The 21747-nt window shown below is 38.1% G+C and overlaps 2 protein-coding genes across 6 annotated transcripts; one reads left to right on the top strand and one right to left on the bottom strand.

Moving 5' to 3' along the window:
• The first annotated feature begins 2027 nt into the window (after positions 1-2027).
• On the top strand, positions 2028-6807 carry LOC126626039 (uncharacterized). Of its 2 annotated transcripts, none has more exons than XM_050295204.1 (8): positions 2028-2173; positions 2598-2673; positions 2973-3099; positions 3428-3497; positions 3662-3992; positions 4487-5566; positions 5766-5915; positions 6123-6807. In XM_050295204.1, the coding sequence occupies exons 2-8, from the start codon at positions 2647-2649 to the stop codon at positions 6555-6557; spliced, it is 2220 nt and encodes a 739-aa protein (XP_050151161.1). In that variant the 5' UTR covers positions 2028-2173; positions 2598-2646; the 3' UTR covers positions 6558-6807. The 2 variants fall into 2 exon arrangements, with proteins under 2 accessions (XP_050151161.1, XP_050151162.1); XM_050295205.1 differs by having other exon boundaries at positions 2029-2157.
• A 3927-nt stretch (positions 6808-10734) lies between these two features.
• Positions 10735-21052, bottom strand: LOC126626686 (uncharacterized). 4 transcript variants are annotated; one of them, XM_050296067.1, is made up of 5 exons: positions 20989-21052; positions 20565-20678; positions 11330-13919; positions 11148-11240; positions 10735-10999 (listed from the first exon to the last, which is right to left on the bottom strand). In XM_050296067.1, exons 3-5 carry the CDS (start codon positions 11813-11815, stop codon positions 10892-10894), a joined length of 687 nt encoding a protein of 228 aa, XP_050152024.1. In that variant the 5' UTR covers positions 11816-13919; positions 20565-20678; positions 20989-21052; the 3' UTR covers positions 10735-10891. The 4 variants fall into 4 exon arrangements, with proteins under 4 accessions (XP_050152024.1, XP_050152025.1, XP_050152027.1 ...); XM_050296068.1 differs by having other exon boundaries at positions 11330-11676; XM_050296070.1 differs by lacking the exons at positions 10735-10999; positions 11148-11240 and having other exon boundaries at positions 12453-13919.
• Positions 21053-21747: the final 695 nt, after the last annotated feature.

The raw sequence follows: 21747 nt of genomic DNA, 5'->3' as shown, positions 1-21747 counted from the left end.
ACAATCTCGCAACTAGGGGTATTTTCGTCAATTCACTCTTTTTAAATAAATAAAACCGTAAAATTAAGGGGGTTGTTACATTGCCTGTGAGTGATTTCAGTTATGTCGATTTGCATCACCGCCGGCTCTAGTTGTGGCTAGAGTCGATGGCAGTTTCATCATTACACCATGTTTTCCTTGGTTTTTCCCCTTCCCTTCTCTTTCGGTTTCCTGTAATTTTCACCATCACTGCCCATTATGATCTCCTCCTCTTTTTCTCTCCTTGCTTGTGTTCTCACCATGTTGAGCTCTAATCCCCAATCATATGTGTCATTTATCCTCCCATTTTCATTCTTTTCCATCATTTTATTCATCTGGCTCTATCATCTCTTTGGCCATACCTAATTCCATTTGACTACTGCTGGTGCTCACCTTGATTTGTCCCGAATCTATGGGAGGGTGTGTTGAGTTTTGGCCCGTGTTCACACCAGCACCTTTGTTGACCCTTGTTGGTCCTCCTTAATATTCATCCTTGTCGGCGATGTTGCTCGTGGGATCTGTCATCATGTGTGCTTCCTTGGTTCTTATTTATTGGTTCAGTCCGTGGTGGCAGTTGTTTTGGTGGGTCTTCGAGGTTGATGCGGCCTTTTACCTTATTCATGTTGAGGTTCTTGTTGGCGAGATCTTTGCTGCTCGATGATCAGCGGTAGTAACGGCGACAAGGTTGCTAGGGTTTTGTTTCTGTGTGTTTGTTGTGGACTCAACCTTTGGGTTGGGTTTTGCTTCTGTTTGTTCGTTATGGGCTTAACTTTTGTGTTGGGTATTTTGCTTTGGGGGTCCATCTGTTAATGTTGTGCTTTATTTGTAATTGGGCCTCTATGCTGTGTATGTATGCTTGTTTGGTAATGAAATTTTACCCCTAACAAAAAAAAAGAGGTCAGATTTGGTTTAATTATGCTTTTAATTTGAGACTTAAATCGAATCAATCTGAACTATGACATTACATTGGTTCACAGTGTAATTTGAGACTAGAACTGAAAAATGACCCGCTTTTAAAAACCTAAATAGAATTGAGATTTAGGGCATGTTTAGAAGTGCTTTTAAAATGGTTAAAAGCGTTTTTGGTGAAAATGTTTTTGAAACCAATTCTTAGTAAAAATCAAGTGGTTCCTAAAAAGCTCTTTAAGTGCTTCATGCAAGAAAGCACCAATCAATTAAACCAAAAACATTTTCAATAATTTTAAAAACACTTCTAAATGAGCTGGGTGCGTTTGGTACGCAGACGGGACGGGACGGGATGGAACGAAGGTGTAATTTTTGAAAAAGACATGGGGTATATTTGTCTTAAAATGGTAAAACATTGTGTTCCACAGACGTGGAACAAACCCGTTCCAGGGGGGGAGGTGGAACGCAAAAACATCCAAAATCTGTCCCGTGGAACAGCCCGTTCCACCCATTTTTGGCGCACCAAACGCGGGACGGAACGCCTCGTCCCGTTCCGTCCCGTCCCGTCCCGTCCCACGTACCAAATGCACCCTTATTGAACGCCTCTTGCTTTAAGAAAGGCATGACGAAACAAGAAAACAGTATAGCAACCAGCAGCCGTCCAAGCCCGACATCAGCCTTAAGGGTGCGTTTGGTACGCAGACGGAACGGAACGGAACGGGACGGGACGGAACGGAACGGGACGGGACGGGACGGAACGAAGGTGTAATTTTTGAAAAAGACATGGGGTATATTTGTCTTAAAATGGTAAAACATTGTGTTCCACAGACGTGGAACAAACCCGTTCCAGGGGAGAGGTGGGACGCAAAAACACCCAAAATCTGTCCCGTGGAACAACCCGTTCCACCCATTTTTGGCGCACCAAACGCGGGACGGAACGCCTCGTCCCGTTCCGTCCCGTCCCGTCCCACGTACCAAACGCACCCTAAGTTATATCGGGTCATAATTCTCTACTGAGATTAAACCCAATCCAACTCATAGCGGCTTAAGTCCAAAATAGTTTCAGGCTGAAAAATGGGCCTCCAGGCTATTGACAACCCCACTCTCTCTCTCTCTCTCTCTCTCTCTCTCTCTCGTTGCCTTTGAACTCTAGCTGAAAGGGGCAACCGGCAACGTGAACGAAGAAGGTTCACCGCCTTCAACAGCTCGCCGCCGAGAAACCGAACCCTGCAGGTTGTCCGGAAAAACCGTAAGCACAAAGCTTCCCAAACTCCAACTTTGTATTGCTTCTTATTCGACTTTATTCTGTGCGCTCATAGATATTCATCATCTACCACTCGATGTGGAAGGAATTCAATGATTTTACCTTTCATGTTCGTGTTTATTTGTCGGGTTGATTCATATTTTGAAAAAGCCATTCATTTTTGTGTTCGTCAGTTGTTCTTCAGAAAAAAAAAAAGACAAAAACTTTTTAAACTTTGTGATATTTTGTTGTGAATTCTGAGTTGAATTGGTGGATGGGCAATCTGGGTTTCTAGTTTTTAACCGCATAATGCATGTTTGTGTACTTGATAGTTAATAACGTGAAATTTTGGTTACTTTCATAGCAACCAAACAGAGCATCACTCTAGCTAATCACTGTTTTCTGTGGTTGTGTTTGTCCAACTATGCAGACATTGAAGCTTTGAAATACTTTGTTGTTTTGGCCTGTAATACGTATGAATGGCGTGGAGAGAGCTTGGCAAAAGGGTAAGTGTTCATTTTTCTTGTAACGGACACACAAATCACACAAATGCCTCTATTATCGCTTTTGGCCGAATCGGTTTTGTTTGTTTAATATGGCTTGTAGTTCCTAAGGGATGCCAGTCTTCTAGCCGCCCCTGCTCCCTTTCTATTTTGCTTCACCCTTGCCTTCGATTGTCTTATAATCTTTTCACTCATTCTTGGTTAAGCATTAAAAAAACTTGGTATTATATTTTTGTATGTGTATATATGTATCATGTATGTCATTGACATTTAGAACGTTTTGTGTGAATTTCTTGTCGCAGGGGTTATGTGCCAGTATAACTACAGATTTAACTTCAAGACTACGAAGACATGCAATGGGATTTACATCTGTATCTACTGTTGAGGATGTAATAAAATCAGTTTCTGCTGCTGGCAGATGCTTACCAGGTAAACTAACATTGCACAAGGAATAACCTTCTATGTGATAATTTGGACTTCATATCTCAATAGAGCCTTAATCTTTATTCACTTTGTTTTTGTGTTTACCCTTGGAATTCAGTATACCTCAATAAATCTCTGATATTGAATACATCTCATTTTTGTAATAACTGCGCTTTTGATTGCTTGTTGTTTCATTATCTTTAACCACATAATTTTACCAGATCATAGTTGCTTGTTTTGAATTGAATCAAAACAACTTCCAGACTGCAGTATTTATTTTTATTTTGGTAAGGTAGTACATTTACTTCATCCTTGCTCATTTTCTTAATTGTAGATCCCCCCTTTAGATTTATGTCAAGAAGGCTTGATTGTTGTGAAGGTTTGACAAAAGATTCCCTGATACGGTGAGTTGACCTTTCTGTTTATTTTGGTTGCTTGTTCATTGAGTCCTTAAGGGTTGGGCTTATCCAATGTTGAAGCGTTTGTTAGAAATTATTTCTTCTCAATTCAGTGTGTGTGAGGTACATTTTCTAATTTCAACCTTTGTGGTGGAAAATTTTGTGGTTAGATGCTATCATGCAAGCCCAGAACTGTTTGCCAGAAAAGGAAATGAAGACTCATTTGGTTTAAAAACTCCCAAGAAAGGGAAGTTCAAAAAGAGGGACCATAAGGCCCACCCTCCTGTTGAAGCTCCATATGTGCCTCCTAAACCACAGAGAACTACCAAACCTATGCCAGATAAAATGATCGAGATTTTTGAAGGCATGACAGTTGTTGAACTTGCGAAGCGTACTGGTGAATCAATACCAACTCTGCAAAGTATTCTCACAAATGTCGGGGAAAAGGTTGAAACAGAGTTTGATCCTCTCAGCATCGACGTTTCAGAGCTGATTGCAATGGTATTTTTCCTTATTGCCACTGAAATAATACGTTATTCTTGATTAATATATAATTTTATTGGTTAACAAATTTTATTTTTCGAATCTCACCATATAAAATTGTACACATACTTAAACTTGAAGTCAACCTGTTAAAGGTGTTTTTGGAAATTCTCCAAGACTGAAATATGCTTAAATGAGAAAATTTGCTTCCAAAGCCATTCTCACTTCTTGGAAGTTGGGGGTGGGAGGCATGTTATTTGAAGCGGATGGTTTGTTATATGTTTTACTAAAAATCATTATTGGGAAAGGTGCAATCCGCTTTTACAGTATGGCATGCCAATCAGGTCTTGCGACATTACCCATAGTTGGGCACCATATTTCATATAGTAATTAACTCAGAACTTTATACTTGCTGTTCTTTAGCATTGTTTTCCTTGAATGACGTGTATTCATTATGATTTTCTGCATATTGGCCACTTTAAAAACTTGAATGAGTTGTGGATTAATTGTAGGAAGTTGGGATCAATGTTAGGAGGCTGCACTCCAATAAAGGTACAGAAATTCTACCTCGGCCACCAGTTGTAACTGTCATGGGTCACGTCGACCATGGTAAAACCTCGCTTCTAGATGCTCTACGTCAAACATCTGTGGCTGCCAAGGAAGCTGGAGGAATTACTCAGCATCTAGGTGCTTTCATTGTTGGTATGACATCAGGAGCATCAATTACATTTCTTGACACCCCTGGTCATGCAGCATTTAGTGCGATGCGGGCAAGAGGTGCTGCTGTCACAGATATAGTTGTGCTAGTTGTAGCTGCTGATGACGGGGTGATGCCTCAAACTCTTGAAGCCATGGCTCATGCAAAGGCAGCTAATGTACCGATTGTGGTTGCAATTAATAAATGTGATAAACCGGCTGCTAACCCGGAAAGAATAAAACTCCAGCTTGCTTCCGAGGGTTTGCTGCTGGAGGAGATGGGTGGAGATGTGCAGGTTGTGGAGGTTTCAGCGATAAAGAAGACTGGATTAGATAACTTGGAGGAGGCTTTGCTTCTCCAAGCTGAGATTATGGATCTCAAATCTCGAGTTGATGGGCCTGCTCAAGCTTATGTGGTGGAGGCAAGGCTTGATAAGGGAAAGGGTCCAGCGGTTACAGCAATAGTGAAAGCAGGGACTTTAGAATCCGGGCAGTATGTGGTGGTGGGATCTGAGTGGGGCAGAATAAGGGCTATTAGGGACATGGCGGGGAAGTTGGCAGAGAAGGCAAGACCTGCAATGCCAGTTGAGATTGAAGGGTTGAAGGGACTTCCAAGGGCGGGAGATGATATCATTGTTGTGGAATCTGAGGAGCGAGCTAGAATGCTTAGTGCAGGGAGGAAAAAGAAATTTGAGAGAGATAGACTTAGGAAGATTAAAGCTGAGATGGATGAGAGGAATGAGGAAGAAATATTAAAAGCAAAAAAAGCAGAAGAGTCTGGAGACGAGCCAAAGGAGGAACCCAAGCGGGTGGAATTGCCAGTAATAGTAAAAGCAGATGTGCAGGGCACTGTCCAAGCTGTTACAGACGCATTAATGAATTTAAACAGTCCTCAGGTGTGCCACAAGATTATAATAGTTACAATATTTTTCGAATAATTACTTGTTGGTTTGTTGGTTTTCCATGCAATGTTATGTGCAGTACCTTTACAAAATGGTGCATTTAAAGAGGTTTCTGTATTGTTTTATATGATTCTCTTCGTCCTAACTAATCTTGCCACTCGTCGTTCTTGATATTTCTTCAATTATTTGCCAGGTCTTTGTGAATGTAGTGCATGTTGGTGTTGGGCCTTTATCTCAGTCTGATTTGGACATAGCACAAGCCTGTGGTGCTTGCATTATTGGATTTAATATAAAGACTCCGCCCACTTCCCTCAGTTTGGCTGCAACTCGAGCCAATATAAAGGTACTAACCACTCCTTTTCTGATTAAAGCCATTTCTTAAGTGTGCTACTCTCACTTTTTAAATGATCAGAAGAGATGCACTTAGTCAAACAGTCTATAGGATTAGGATACTACTCTCTAATTTTGGGCGTGCGCAATTGGTGTTGAACTTTTATTTACTTTAGCGTGTAAAGCTTGAAATCGAGTTACTCTGTTTTTGATGGCCTAGATAATGCTGCATCGTGTTATATATCACCTTCTGGAGGACATTGGCAATTTTATAGTAGACAAAGCCCCTGGAACTTGTGAAACCAAGGTTGCTGGGGAAGCTGAGGTGCTTAGTATTTTTGAGCTCAAAGGAAGGAGCAAGACCAAGGGACCTGATGTGAAGATTGCAGGATGTCGAGTGATTGACGGTTTAATGAGCAAATCGGGAATCTTGAGGCTACTTAGGAGTGGGGAAGTCGTATTTGAAGGATCCTGCGAATCACTCAAGCGGGAGAAACAGGATGTGGACATGGTAAAGAAGGGGAATGACTGTGGACTGGTAATCCAAGATTACGATGATTTCCGAGTTGGAGACATGGTCCAATGCCTGGAGCAAGTTGTAAGGAAGCCCAAATTCATTTCGTCAGCGAGTGGTGCTGCTCGAATAGAGTGCTGATTATTTTCTTGCCAGTGATACGCTAAAGTATGACTTCAGAATTTTGATCGTTTACTATTGCATTCTGGCGACGAGAAGAAAACTCGTGGCATTACAACTATATTCTTGAGCAGAAGTAGGTTAATATTCGCAAGCATGCCGATTTTGGAAGAACATAGTGGATTCATTCATTACTAAGAATATCGTTACACTAATTAATCTGTTGTACTATTAAGGAACTGTTGATTAATGAAACAAGGATTGGGGGGAAGCGAGAAATTTATTTACTTTCTGCTTTGTATCCATGTTTTTTAGCTGGGCATCTGTTGGTCTCGATTCAGAACAGGCATCAGCATGAAATGGACATCTGATCCGGCCATCACACGCCGGAGGTGTCTACCGGTGTTGGCATGAAATGGACATCTGATCCGGCCATCATACGCCGGAGGTGTCTACGATTAGCAGGGACTTGATCAATCTGGCCATGTTTTTATACAGACTCGGCATTCAGCAACACTTTCTAAAGTAGAGAACAAGATTTAACAGCACTTTCGAAACTAGAGAACAAGATTTTTACCGACATGCGGGGGTTTGTCTTTAGTGGTTTGGACTATTGGGTGGTTCGACATTTATCTATTAAACTGGCAGTTGAAAAAATAGTATTTCTTTAATTCAATTATGACTGCCCATTTTTCGTAATATTGAGTATGACCGTCCATTTTTCGTAATATTGAGTATGACTGTCCATTTTTCGTAATAGTAATTAGCCTATACTATTTGAAAAAAAAGGGCAATTTGATTCCATCACCTAGTATCTAGGGGTGGGCACGGGTTGGGCCAGGTAGAAGGATTTTGGGTTTGGAAACCTGACCTAACCCGATCCATTTGAAACGGGCTGGTTCGGTACGGGTCCACGGGTCCAGTTACCTTTTTTTTTTTTTTTTTCGGGTTTTGGAACGGCGCCGATGCAGAAGCAGAAGCAAAACCAATTTAGACACTCATTTGCAGTACTCAGAACACAGAAAAACAAATCAATGTATATACTTCGCACATGTTAACGATTCTTCCATGCATGTCCCGAAATAAGTAAACCATGAAATCCTAGATCCTTAGTTTCTAACAGAACCCATTACTCTTACACACAAAACTACATCAAATCAATCTCACAAATAACATCAGTTGATGAATCAAAACAAACAGAAACTCACAAAATTTCTAAATCAGAAACCCACATAAATAAAAACCCTAAATTCTAGAAACCCTAATTTCCTAAACCAGAAACCCTATTTTCCTAAATTAGAAACCCTAATTCATGAAATACCTAGGGATGCCACGATGGAGAGTTAGGAGAGGATGTTGCGATGGTGATCGTGCCTCTCTACCTGGTCCAACCTTTCGCACGCCACCACGTTGCAGTTTTGTTTCCCCAAATAAACCTCCGACATAGTCGTTTCAAACAGGGTCGAGTCGGGCCAGCAGCATATGCAACTCGAAGACCGAGTTTACTGCCACAGGTCTTGTAGAAGTGCATATGTAGCATGTCGGAGAAGGAGTGGTCGATCAGCGCATGCCATGATTTGTAGCTGGACGGCTTCCATGCATGCCATGATTTGGGAGCCTGGGCTCGAGAGATTGAGGTCTGAGATGGGAGCCTGGGCTGGAGATTAAGGTCTGAGACGAAAGAAAAAAGGAGATTCAAGGAGGAGAGATCGAGGGAGGAGAGTCGGAGTCAGAGTCGGGATAGAGAGAGGGTGAGGTAAAGGGTGAGTTGAGTGGACTTGAGAATAAGAGAGAGATTGTGATAGAGATTTAGACTTAGAGGGTATTTTTGACAAAAAAAGATAGAGATTAAGGGGTAGGGAACGGTCCGGGCCGGGGGCCCGTTTTCTCCAATTTTAGAACTGGCCCGCCATGTTATTTATCAAGAATCGGCCCAGCCCCGCCCGTTTTGTATGTATAATTTTTGGACCCACCCATTACCCACCCCGAGCCATTTTGTATGTACAATTTTTTTAGGATAAATTACAGTTTACACTCTTAAGTTTGGATGTTATTGCAACCTCATATATCTTTAAAATATTTCAATCTCATACATTACTTATCATTTTATTTCAATATCATACATTCCGTTAAATTTTCTGTTAGTTTACCAGTTAAATAATGGCGTGGAAATTATAGGGCTCAAATGCATCTTGTCATCCAATCATGCTTCGCCATGTGGCCATTAAGTAAAAAAAAATTGTATGACAAGGAAAATGATTTTCAATATGCTTCCTTCTTAATATTTTTCTTAAAAACAAATTTATGCCTTATGAAACATATTACCCAGAAAAAAATAGCTAGGGTTTTGTCTGCATGTCGTTCCTCTGCTCCCGAACTCCTAAAGATGCCGTCACACAAGTCTTTCATGATCAACAAGAACCCTTTGTAGTTTAATTGCATTTCAAGTATTGGGTTGGACCAATTTTTGGAAAAAAGGGTGAACCAATCAAATTGGGAACTTCCCTGCTAAACCGCAATCTTTGCCGGCAGCTCCTATAGTCGTGTCCACGACTCCTGTTTCTACCACAACCACCAGATCCCAAGCACCACCAGCCTCACCGACTTGTGGTGGTTCGGAACCGCACACACCATCGCTATCACATACCATCCGTACAAGTTGAGGGCGTTGATGGTTAGAAACGTCATCGAGGCGGCGAAGACGACGAACCCTCTGTCACAAAAAAAAACCCAGTTTCGTCAATGACCGGAGATCTCGAAAAATTGTAGACTCGCAGGATAAACCACATCACCGCTCAGAGAGATTTGAATTTGTATTTGATGGCAGAAAGATGATGGGTTTTGGGTTGGTTTGGGGAAATTTTTGCAGAGAGGAATTAGATTTGGATTTGGATTTGCTGGGTTTTGTTTCAAGCCATGGTGCTGTAGGGATTTGCAACGTTTGGTCCATGGCGAGGAAGGGATGGAGGGTGCAGGGAGGGAGAAAGGTGCGTGGAGATTGAGGGATGAAAGGTGCGTGCATGGAGGGAGGGAGGGAGGGAGGGGATGAAGATTATAGGGTGTGGGCCCCACTATTTTTCTCTCTTAGAATTATACTAGCAAAAGAGCCCGTGCGTTGCTGCAGATTTACAATTCTGTTTAGACATATTAACAACAATGTTTACATCTCTATTTACAATCCTATTTTTATAAACATACTATTCAGAACTTCTGACTCTCTTCATTGAAACTTTAGAGTTTTTTCCCACTTGCTAACAAATTGGAATAAAACTGTAATTATTGAGGTGATTTTTTTTACTTGCTAAAAAATTGGATACTTTCTTCAGTCAATCTTCAAATACATTTAATAAGAAATGTTAAAAACAAATATATGCTGATCTACAAATTTAAGTATGCCATGAAGAGAAAAATAATAATTACAACTTACACATGTTAAAGCAAACATATGAGGAGAAAGTAGACTCTTCAAATTGCTAAGCTAACCACAATAAACTCTTCAACCACAATTCTTAGCCTGCACATATGAATAAATGTTAGAATTCACATCTTATTGTAAACAGAAATATACTCTAATTCTGCTAAATTGTGAATTGAGAGAGACAAATGCATAGATGTAGAAAAAGAATTATAAACCTTAAAAAATGTGTAAAAAAAAAAAGGATAATCATCCTTTTATAAATGCTTTATTATACTTTGTACCTCATATTTTCAATAGAAATTTAACTTTTGGTCTCAAATCTTTCATTGGCAACCATTTTTTGTTTTTGACTTTTTAGCCAAAATGGTCCATGAGATTTGCATAACTCCTCACTTTGGTCCCTGAGATTTCAAATCGATAAAAATGGTCCCTGAGATTGTCCACCATCCATCAACTTGGTCATTCCGTTAAAAAATTTCGTTAAGTTCAGAGTATTTTTGTCAAATCAAGTTCTCCACTTGCTTTTTCATCCTATTTCCCTCATTTCTATCAGAAAATACCCCTATGTTGCTAATTTTGGTAGTGATATCAACTCTTCAACTATTATTAAAAACGATTTGGCATCAAACTCAAGTAAATCATCGTAAACGGTACTTGACTTTTTCCCTTTAGTTAATTTTTGGAAAAAATTGTACAGTTTGCACACTTGAATATAATGAAATGAATGGTTCAAATATTGTAAATCCATAAACAAGGCTAAATCAAAAGAATTAACAAATGTTCAACATCAAAAAACATCCCACATGTTTAACAGCAATGTTCAACTGCAAAATCAATATCCAACTGTTCTAATTCAAAAAGAAGAAGAAAAGAAATGGTTGCAACTTGTTTTCTCCCATTTATGCAGTGATATCCAAACTACAAACTCCCTCAATGCTCAAGGCTTCCAAGGCTTGCCTCTCTTTGCTGGTGATTTATATCGTTTGTTGGTGGATTGTGATTGTGATGGTACCACTTGGGAAGTGACACCAATGCAACCTTGTACCTATTGAAAGCCAAAAGATAATAACTTACACTTAGTCACCCTATAAAATCCAAATCGTACTCCTTTTATCACAATTTACACAAGTAATTGTTGAAAAAAAAGAGGAAAAGAATAAACAACACAAAAACTAAAGGGCTACTGAATGTACCATTTGAACTTGTGGAGTGGGTTGTGAGTTAGATACCATGCCTTTCCCTCCTCCCATTCCTCTTCCTATTCCTCTTCCCATGCCCATGCCTACCTACAATATCAACCAATTTAATGGACTTCACTTTCATTATCAAAACCTACAATTTAAAAAAAAAAAATACAACACAAAATAGATTATACCTCTAGTGTAGATGTGTTAACAACTGAATGATTTGGCTCTTGAGTGGCTTGAGTTGTCACTAGTGTGTTTGCAGTTGTGTGACTTGGCTCATAAGTGTCATGAGTTGGTGTTGACTGACTTGTAGAGCCCCCATTTCCATAAGTTCTTTTTGTGTGGCCCTCATGTCCACATTGTTGACATGTATATGGTCTGTGTGAAACCCATTTCCCTAGCTTCTTTCCACCATGAGTTGTCGCTGGTGGCTTTTCACTAGGCTCCTTTGTCCTATTCTTCGTAGGTCTGCCTGTTTTCATCTTATGTAAATGAGGTTTAATAGTGATAGTATCTGCCACTTTTAACCATTGATCTGGACCAGGGATGGGTGAAATAACAAGGGCATAAGCACTGAGGTAAGATGCTTGCTTATAGCACTCATCAACATATAAAGCAACATCTTGTTTTTTTCTTAGAATGCAAGCAATAGCGGGATTCCACAAAGATCCCATTTCCTACAAGAACAAGTCCTGGCTCCTAAGGCTACTGCAAACTCCCACCCATGTAAGTGTTGAACTTGGTATTTCATATCTCTAGCTAGAGTAGCAAGGCAAATCCCACACTCTTTCTTCAACTTGTCAATTATTTTCTCAATTCTTGGACCAACAACCCCCTTGCACTTTAAAGTAGCCACTCTTCTATTTGCCATCCTTACCATTAGGTTCTTCCTTATCATTTGGAGCATAGTCAAAATGGGCTTGTCCCTTGCCTTCACAATCGATTTGTTAAAAGCCTTACATAGATTGTTGGCAAGAATATCACACTTAAAGTATGTGCTAAAATATGATTTACTCCAATGTCCTGGTGGTTTGTCATCCAACCACTTCCAAGCTTCCTCATTGTCTTCTTTCAACTTATCCATAATTGACTGAAACCAAGATATTGTTGTTGCCCTTGCCGCATCCCACAAAGTTTGCTTTAATGCGAGGCCACTATGTATTTTTTTGAAGTTATTATGCAAGTGCCTAACACAAAGTCTATGCTTTGCATTGGGCATCAAGGTTTGAATAGCATTAATTAACCATTTTTGCTTGTTTGTGATGAATGCATAGCCATGAGTATTGCTCATGCCTAAGTCACCAATCAACATTTTCAAAAACCACTCCCAGGTGTCTTCATTTTCTATTTCCACAACAACATATGCAAGTGGGAACATCCCATTATTGGCATCAATTCCAATTGTAGCTAAAATTTGTCCTAGATGTTTCCCTTTCACAAAACATCCATCTAGTCCTATAACAGACCTACACCCCTTTTTAAACCCCATTTTGCAATCTTCAAAACAAATATACATTCTTTAGAATCTTCTTATATCACCTCTCATCTGAATTTTAATAACCACAGTTGATCCAGGGTTTGTACTCTTCAATACCTCAGCGTATTGTTCAAGTTTGTTGTATTGTTAAGCCCAAGTACCACAATTCAATTGTTCTGCTCTCTGCCTTGCCCTATATATTTGTTGAGTAGTCACCTCTTGGCCATAATCTTCCTGACTTGCAGCCTTAAACAAGTCAACAGACCAATCTGGATCAATGAGAAGTTGATTAGCATATCTTTGTGCTAAGAATCTAGAATTAAGGCAAGAAACTTTTTCATCTCTAGCACAAACATGCTCCAACTCAAGTGTTTTAATCTGGAAGGTTGTTGATTTATGCAACCTTGCAACATAAATGACAAAAGGGCAATCTTCTTGACAAACAACCCTAATTCTAACCTTGTCATTTCTTTTAAACCACACACGTCTCCCATTAATTACACTGTAATTAATGATAGCCTCCTTCAATTGTGGTTTATTAGGAAAAAGCATACCATTGCAAAAGTCAGGATTTTTCAAGTCTATACCTCTATGCCACTCTTTAAACTTTGGTGTAGGCTTATTCTGCTGCCTCTTTCTCTTTCTGCTGGTCACCTCATCAAATTCATCTTCTTCTTATGAAGTTTCATTTTCAAGGTTATGAAAGTCATAAGAATTAGCATCCTCATCTGATATCTCTCTTGCAACCCCATTTCTTCGAGCTCTTCTGTAATAGGTTAGTCTACATGTTCTTCAAACTCATCATCATCATCAACTTCATAATCAACTTGCAACTCAATATCAGAATCCTGCTCATAATCACTGTCTTTAAACACATCCTCATCTGCAACTTCCTCATTTTGCTCCCTTTCAACATCTGTATCTTCCCAATTTCGTCCCTCAAAATCTTCAAGAAAAGATACAACATCTCCCTTATTTGTTATCTTAACCTCTTGCTCTACTGATATATCCACATTAGTTGAGCCTTCACCAACATCCTTCTTCTTCTTGTCAACCATAAATAATTCTGTTATCCTGTTTTTTCCCATTTCATCAATTAAAACCAAAACTTCTATATCACGTGTCATTTCAACAAATCCTATCCCAGTAGGCTTTTTTCTATGCATGCTTAATTCCAAGTGATACCCCAATTGTCTTGCAATATCATGACATTCCACCAAAGATTGTTGATCAGCTGAAACCCAATCTAAGAAAATATCTTCACCTCCAATGTATTTTTGTTGACTTCCCTTCTGAATGATCTGACCCCCATGATGGATTTTGTAAGTGAATTTGTCCGAGTCAGTTGCATTATTCAATGCAAAAAACCATTATTCACATGAGGATGTATTAGTACAGTGCAAAAAAAAAAAACAATTATTATTCAATGTCAACTAGGCCTGTCATTTTTAACCCAACCCGTTAACCCGACCCGACCCGACCCGACCCGTTAAAATTAGTATTCGGGTGGGTGGTTAACGGGTCGGGTAGTTAACGGGTCAACCCGTTAGTCACCCGTTACATAACGGGTCAGTTTGGGTGAACCCGCGAAACCCATTAGCCACCCGTTAAGACCCGTTTGTAAGGATTTTTGTGTAATTTCAATAGCCCTAATTCAAAACCTCAGGACCTCAGCCGTCAGCCCTCACGTTCCTCACCTCTCTCGCTGCCTCACACGCCATTGCTCTCTGAGACTGAGATCGCTGTGCAGCCTGTGCTCCTTCCTTCTAGCTCCGGTTATCTCCCTCATCTTCTTCCCTCAAAAACTTTACTGAACTCCACCACTCTCTCTCTGGTAAGCTGCGATTTCCTTCCACCTCTTCTTTCATTTCGATTACTTTTCGTTTCTGCAGATTAGATTTTTGGTTGTGTTTTGGATAATGGGTTTTGCGTTTTGTTCATGGGTTTTGTACAGAGTATTGATTTCTTTGTTCATGGGTTTTGTTCATGCGTTTTGTTCATGGGTTTGAATCTTTGGAATCTGTTTGGACTACTTTTGACTCCTCGGTTTGTCGCTGCACTCTAAAATGGTCATTATCTGTAGGAAGGGTTTTGATAATTTCTTCCATTTACAAATTTTCTATGGCGAGTGCGGATAATCATGGAGGTAGGAACACGGAGCAGGTCTCATGATGATGATATATTTGTTTTCCTTATACATTGGAGTCTCTGTTAAGCTTTCGGGTGTATAAATAGAAGGCAGTTCCTGTATAATTCTTCTCTGGATAATCACTTGTTTCGGCTTAGCCTTTGTATGGGGAATTGAAAGGTATTCACAATATACAATTGTAGTGTTAATACTCAACTCTGGGGTTTTTTTAATTTTGAGTGGAGATAGAAAAACCCGCTTGATGGGATATATGGAATATGGATTGTCTGTCTCAAGCTTGTTTTTCGTTCGATCGTTTTGTGCGTTGAGATGTCTCATGGACAATTTACAGTACTATTTCTTGGAGTGAGTTAGTTTAGTTTTCTGTTAAGCAACAGGGCATGGCATGCAATGCAGTTGTTTCAGAAATTTGTAGTCCTACAAGGAGTTCAAGATAGGTTCTTCCGACTTGATCTCTACAATTGGAACCTTGGTCCATTGTGTTGTTTCTTACTTTCCTGTAATTTGCTTTGACGTCGTAATATGCTGGTGAGGCATGACAGCAGGCAGAGCTGTTGGCATAATACCCCCAATGGAACAGAACCTAATAAATTGTGACTACTTGCTTGGAATCTGCCTTTAAAGGTCTGCCTAAATAATTATGATAATTTGGGTATGCATCTTCTTATTTACTAGGTCCAATTTATGAGTTTGAATTTAAGGCACGGTTTGGAAATTTGGAATTAAAAGTTCATAAATTTGAATTTAGTGCTTGTTAGTTATAGAACATTAGTTTGAATGCAATTACCGTTTGGTGCTTGTTGGTTCTTTTTTCTGCTATATTTTAGACTTTTAGGAATTTAAGTTCTAAGCATTTTCTCGTTCCTTTTATGTCAACAGATTTAACAAGTGCTTTTGGTGTTGTTTAAACACTTTTTGGAGGATTCCTTTTCGTCTTTGTGTGTATAGAGTTGGTGAATAATGATGCCATTATACGGATACATGGATTCAAACCCCTACCAAAGAAACCAAACTTTCTCTTTCCCTCAGTATCATAATCCTTAGGAACTCATTTGTCATGGTTTTTTAATCCTCAGTAATTACTTAATAAGAAAACACTGAGGCTATTACATTCCTATCCATTTACACAGTATATTTGTTTATGGTTAGTGCAGATGGATATTGATGAAGAGAACATTGAGGCCACGGAAATGTCAACAGTCAATCTAAGTGATACGCAAGGTACAACAAGTGCACCAAGTCCTTCAAAGAGAAAGGCTAAAGGTATGCGAGTAGGTAAGATACGTCAAAAGAGATCTCGTGTTTGGACTTTGTTTGAAGAATTGCCTGTTGGTCCTGATGATAAACAACATGCGAAGTGTAAAAACTGTGGGATAGTTTACGTATGTGATAGTAATTGTGGGACGAAAAACCTATTGAATCATATGGATACATGTAATAAAAAACATCACATTGATATGAAGAAATCTCAAGTTGGATTGCGTTCTCCTCAGTTTAACCATGTTAGTTTTTGTGAGCTATTGATTGAGGCTATAGTTAAGCATGATTTGCCTTTTAGGTTTGTTGAATATGAGGGCATTAGAACTTTGTTTAAATACATATCTCCTTATATCAAACTGCCGTGTAGAAATACAGTTAAGAAACATGTGTTGAGGATGTTTGAAAATGAAAAGATAAGACTTCGAGATTGGTTAAATACAGTTGATGGAAGAATTTGTTTGACATCTGACCTATGGTCTTCTGCTACAACTGATGGATATCTCACACTCACAGCTCACTTTGTTGACAAAGAATGGAAAATGCATAAAAGAATTTTAAATTTTTGTCATATGCCTCCTCCACATACGGGGGTTGCTTTGTCTGAAAAAATTAATGCCTTATTAGTTGAGTGGGGGATTGAAAAGAAACTGTTTTCCATTACTTTGGATAATGCCTCTGCAAATGATTGTTCTGTTGAGCTATTGAAGAAACAATTAAATTTTAGAGGCTTGTTATTAATGGATGGAAAGTTCTTTCATGTTCGTTGCTGTGCTCACATTCTAAACTTGATAGTCCAAGATGGACTAAAGGAAATTGATGGATCAGTGACTAAAGTTCGTGAGTGCATCAAATATATAAAGTGTTCAGAAGGGAGAAAAATTAAGTTTTTTGCTTGCGTTGCACAAGTAGGGTTGGCAGGTAGTAAAAGAGGGTTGAGACAAGATGTGCCTACTAGATGGAATTCAACATATACAATGCTTGATAGTGCTATTTTCTATCGTCGTGCTTTTCTCAATTTGGCACTTGTTGATTCTAATTTTAGTTCATGTCCTTCCTTGGAAGAGTGGGATAAAATAGAGAAGATTTCCAATTTCTTGGGGTATTTTTATGAAGTTACTTGCTTATTTTCCGGAACAAATTACCCTACATCAAACTTGTTCTTCCCAAAAGTGTTCAAAGTTCATTATTGTATTAAAGATGCTATGGAAGATTGTGATGATTTCATGAGACGGATGGGGAGTTATATGAATTTGAAGTTTGAAAAGTATTGGTCAGAGTATAGTTTGATCCTTGCCATTGCGGTGATTCTTGATCCTCGCTATAAATTGCAATTTGTAGAGTGGGGTTATGACAAACTCTATGGTAAGGAGTCAAGAGAGTTGAAGGATGTTAGTGGCACATTGTTTGCACTCTTTGGTAGTTACATGGACAAGTTCTCTCATCTTCTTGTATCCAACCCAGTTAATCAAACTCCTACTGAAATAAAAGTTGGAGACAAACTTTTTGAGGTAGTATTTATATTTGTTATTCCTCTGTTTATACTTTTTATATGCATCTTTATATTGTACATTGATCCTTGTTTCTATTTTGTTTTTATATGTAGGAATTTGATAATATTTATCAAGATGGGTCAACTTTAGTTGAAAAAACTGAATTAAATTTATATCTTGAAGAAAAGAGACTCGATAGAAAACAAGAGTTGGATATTCTTTCATGGTGGAAACTGGAGCAATTTCGTTATCCCGTACTTTCTCGTATGGCTTCTGATGTGTTAACAATTCCTATCTCAACCGTTGCCTCAGAATCAGCATTTAGTATTAGTGGTAGGGTGCTTGATCAATATCGAAGTTCTTTGTTGCCTGAAACTGTTCAAGCCTTGCTATGTACTAGAGATTGGCTTTTTGGCAAAGAAGGTAAATTTCATATTTCTTTGTATTTTTTTTGCTTATATAATAGGTTATAATTGTTTTTCCTTTTTTCTTTTTTCTTTTTATGTTTAGCTTTAGCGAAAGAAGGTGCTGACTTGGAAGAACTTACTGAAGAAATTTTTGACATGAGCCTTAATGAAAACTCGGGACAATGCTCCAGTAATATTAGTCTTGATTAAACATGGTATGTATTTTAACTTGTTCTTTTAAAGATATTTTTCTACTTAATCTGCATGTAATACTAGCTGAGAGATATTTTTCTACTTAATCTGCATGTAATACATAAAGGTGAATGTTGAAGGCAAAAAAGCAGCAGAGGATGCAATACAAGAAGGTTGGCAAAAAAGCAGTAGAGGATGCAATGCAATAAGAAGAAAGAGAGCTAATTGAAAAACTTTTGTTTGGAACAAAGTGATACATGTGATGAAGAACAAAGTTTACGTATTGCTTGATGTGATTTCGTATTTACTTATATACAAAACTTTAGTATACGCTACGAATTAATTGATGTGTAAAACGTAAATTACATTGAGTTATATCAAACAATGAGTTAGTTGTAATTCGATATCAAACTTGCAATAGACGAAAATCAAATTTAAAAACTTTCTACTTTTGAAAATAAATATCACTGGACGGTAGCCGGATTAATGCTTTTGATTTAATTGCACAAAATGAGGAGCCAAACCAAACCGTCCATCACATTCCTATTTCCCATCTCTTCCACCAAAACACGCTTCTTTAGCACTCGTCTCCTCTCTCTCTCCTCTCTTTCTCTCTCTTTTTTGTCACATAGGTTGTAATTGATTTGGATGAAATGTGTTTAAAAAAAAAAAAAAAAAAAACATGAAACGGGTGAAACGGGTGACCCGTTAAGACCCGTTAGCTTAACGGGTCGGGTTTGGGTGACCCGTTAGCTTAACGGGTTGGGTTTGGGTGACCCGTTAAATTAACGGGTCGGGTTGAACCCGACCCGAACCCAATAAACCCAATAGACCCGAAAGGTATGGTTGACATCATATATATATATATATATGTATGTATATATGTATAAGGATGAGCTATATTTGTATGCAAAAACCTATAACGTTTATTGTCGGTGTTGCTTTCCAACTATGAATGTGAATGGAAAGCACAACTTCCACAAAAAATAGACTTATTAAATGTGAATGGAAAGCACTCAATCAATAAGCTTACCAAAAGGAAGAAAAGGTTGCAAAAATGTTAGATGTCAAAAACCAAAGGACCCTACTTCCTCATATCTTCCCTACTCTTATTCAATGCCAAAACCTTTAAACTATTCCACACTACAAGACAGCAGTAAACATACACACCAACCACTACAATGCCATTTAAAAAGCCAAAATGCAAACCAATGCAAACCAAAGCAACCTTCAATACAAAATGACAAAAACCAACACTTTAGGACCACACCACCGACAACTAAACATTTTAAAATACTTAAGTATCTCAAATGTATCAACAATCTTAGTATTATATGGTTCAAATGCAACTCACCATATTTGGGAGCCTTCCAGATCTGCGAAAATGGTCTGTCATCTCGCAGTCAACTTCACTGCCTCGTAATCCACCAATTCGAAAGATTCCTTACCGATTTCTGATTTTCAGCCTTAGTTCTACACCGAGACCCAAACCCCCAATTCAGAAACCCTAATCACTTTTTCCCTTTTCTTTGTCAACCGACAAGGACGAATGTAGAGAAATGATGACTTTGGTAGAAAAGATGAGAGAGATGACAGAAAAAGGGTGAAAAAGTAAGTGGAGAACTTGATTTGATAAAAATACCCTGAACTTAATGGAATTTTTTAACGGAATGACCAAGTTGATGAATGGTGGACAATCTCAGGAACCACTTTTATCGATTTGAAATCTCATGGACCAAAGTGAGGAGTTATGCAAATCTCAAGGACAATTTTGGTTAAAAAGCCTATGTTTTTCCAAAGGTTGTACTGCAGCAACGTATATCAAAATATCTTGCAATTTGACAATTAGCCTTGTAAGATTTCTTTAAAATGTTTAAAAAATGTTGATAAGCACATGTTGTCAATAAATGGGTGTTTGTCAGGGATATGTAAATTATTACATGTGAGAATGTTGTTCTTATCTACAAGAGACAATAGTTGGGAACCGATAAAATAAAACTGAGATCATAGAATCTGTTGATGAAAATCTGACAACTCCTTGGAAATTGTTCTGCTCTGCTATTATTTTGAATAATGCAAATGCAAAAATCTTCTTTGTTTTTCAGTTTCCGGAGAAGGGAGAGAGGAAGGAGAGACTAGTAGGTGGGTATTAAAAATAAATAGGTGTCAAGTTATGGTTGGTGGAACTCCAGGTCAGCATGGAAAAATTTCTCGTATAGTAGGACAATTTTGTGTGATGTTTTACTTCGCCCGTATAGAAATGTGTGATCTCATAAACAAATCCATGTTTTATCTTTGGAGCAACTAAATTATAATCATCTTTCTACATGATTGAACGAAGAAGGAAAAAGTAACAAACAGAGTAATGAATATAACCATATTTACATAAGATCAAAAAGAAAAAAAGAAAAAGAAAAATCACAAAATATTCTTAACAAAAATAATTACCTGAAGTTCCATTCAGTTCAAACATAAGGGCCAATCTGGAGATTAACAAATAGGCATGCTTGTTGCACCAACTTAATGAACTTGACCAAATCATATTCATCCCTCAAAATAATACTGCAAATTTGAAAAAAATAAAAAACCAATGAATTAGCTTATAAATATATTTGCATTAGAGAGGGCATCGAAAATGCAAACTTTAAATGTGAATTGTTGATTGCATTACTTTTTCCGGAGAATGTTCATGGCCATTCCAAAACACAAAGGATGACAATCCCAAAACACAAAAGAAAAAAAATCGTAATACATAGTCCTAAATTTCTTGTTGGGGTTTAACAAAAATTTGTGAATCAAATTCAAATTCCTATCCAAACTCAATAACTAGAAAACCAAACAGAGAATACAAAATTTCCAGGAAGAAAATGACCATGGGTAAGAGCGATGTGAAGCAAGAAAACCACCGTAGTTAATCGGCGAGAAAAACCTGACAACGACGGCTGCGTGAAAGAGGAGAAAAAACACCCAAGGTTCTATAATAAGCAAAAGCTGAGAATGGGGAGAGAGAGACGAACGAATAAACACGTGGAAAAGATGGAGCAGACGAGTCCAGAATAGAGGAAAAGAGAAGGGAAGCACGGATGACAACACGTGTAAAAACGGTCTAAACGAAATTAAACAAATCAAGTAAGGATAAAATCGGCATCACATTGTTAATAATAGTGTTTTTTGTGCTGGGTTTTAGTATATGTATCATTTTTATTTTTTTCTTTCCCAGAATTACATTTATAAAAATATTTTGTCCTATGTGGCATATTATTGACTGCCATGTCAGCTAAAGAGTGGGACATGTAATTGCCACATCACCACTTAACAATTAAACTAACACAAAAGTTAAAGGATATGTATGACAGTGAAATAAAATAATAGGTAATGTATGAAATTGAAATGTTCTAAAAATGTTGTATGAGATTGCAATAGTACCTAAACATAAAGGTGTAGATTCTAATTTACCCCCTTTTTTTTTTTTTTTAAACATTCATCGCTTTTTAAGTTTTGATTAGACTACATTTGGTGGTTTTTTCATTCTCCAACTATCCTCTCGTTCCTTTATCCCATATTTTACGTGGGTTAATTCTATCTATTATAATACTAAATATTATGGATAATCATACAATTTAAATTAAAA

This window comes from Malus sylvestris, chromosome 6 (genome assembly GCF_916048215.2).
Source record: "Malus sylvestris chromosome 6, drMalSylv7.2, whole genome shotgun sequence".
NCBI lineage: Eukaryota > Viridiplantae > Streptophyta > Magnoliopsida > Rosales > Rosaceae > Malus > Malus sylvestris.
Note: the sequence above shows the minus strand (reverse complement) of the source record. Positions and strands in the feature narration are given on the sequence as shown.

Coding starts and splice junctions, on each gene's coding strand:
- LOC126626686 (XM_050296067.1), bottom strand. CDS start 11,815: ATGGGATCTTTGTGGAATCCCGCTATTGCTTGCATTCTAAGAAAAAAA. Junction 11,241..11,329: donor TTAACACATCTACACTAGAG/GTATAATCTATT, acceptor TTGATATTGTAG/GTAGGCATGGGCATGGGAAG. Junction 11,000..11,147: donor CCACTCCACAAGTTCAAATG/GTACATTCAGTA, acceptor GGCTTTCAATAG/GTACAAGGTTGCATTGGTGT.
- LOC126626039 (XM_050295204.1), top strand. CDS start 2,647: ATGGCGTGGAGAGAGCTTGGCAAAAGG. Junction 3,498..3,661: donor ACAAAAGATTCCCTGATACG/GTGAGTTGACCT, acceptor TTTTGTGGTTAG/ATGCTATCATGCAAGCCCAG. Junction 3,993..4,486: donor TTTCAGAGCTGATTGCAATG/GTATTTTTCCTT, acceptor GATTAATTGTAG/GAAGTTGGGATCAATGTTAG.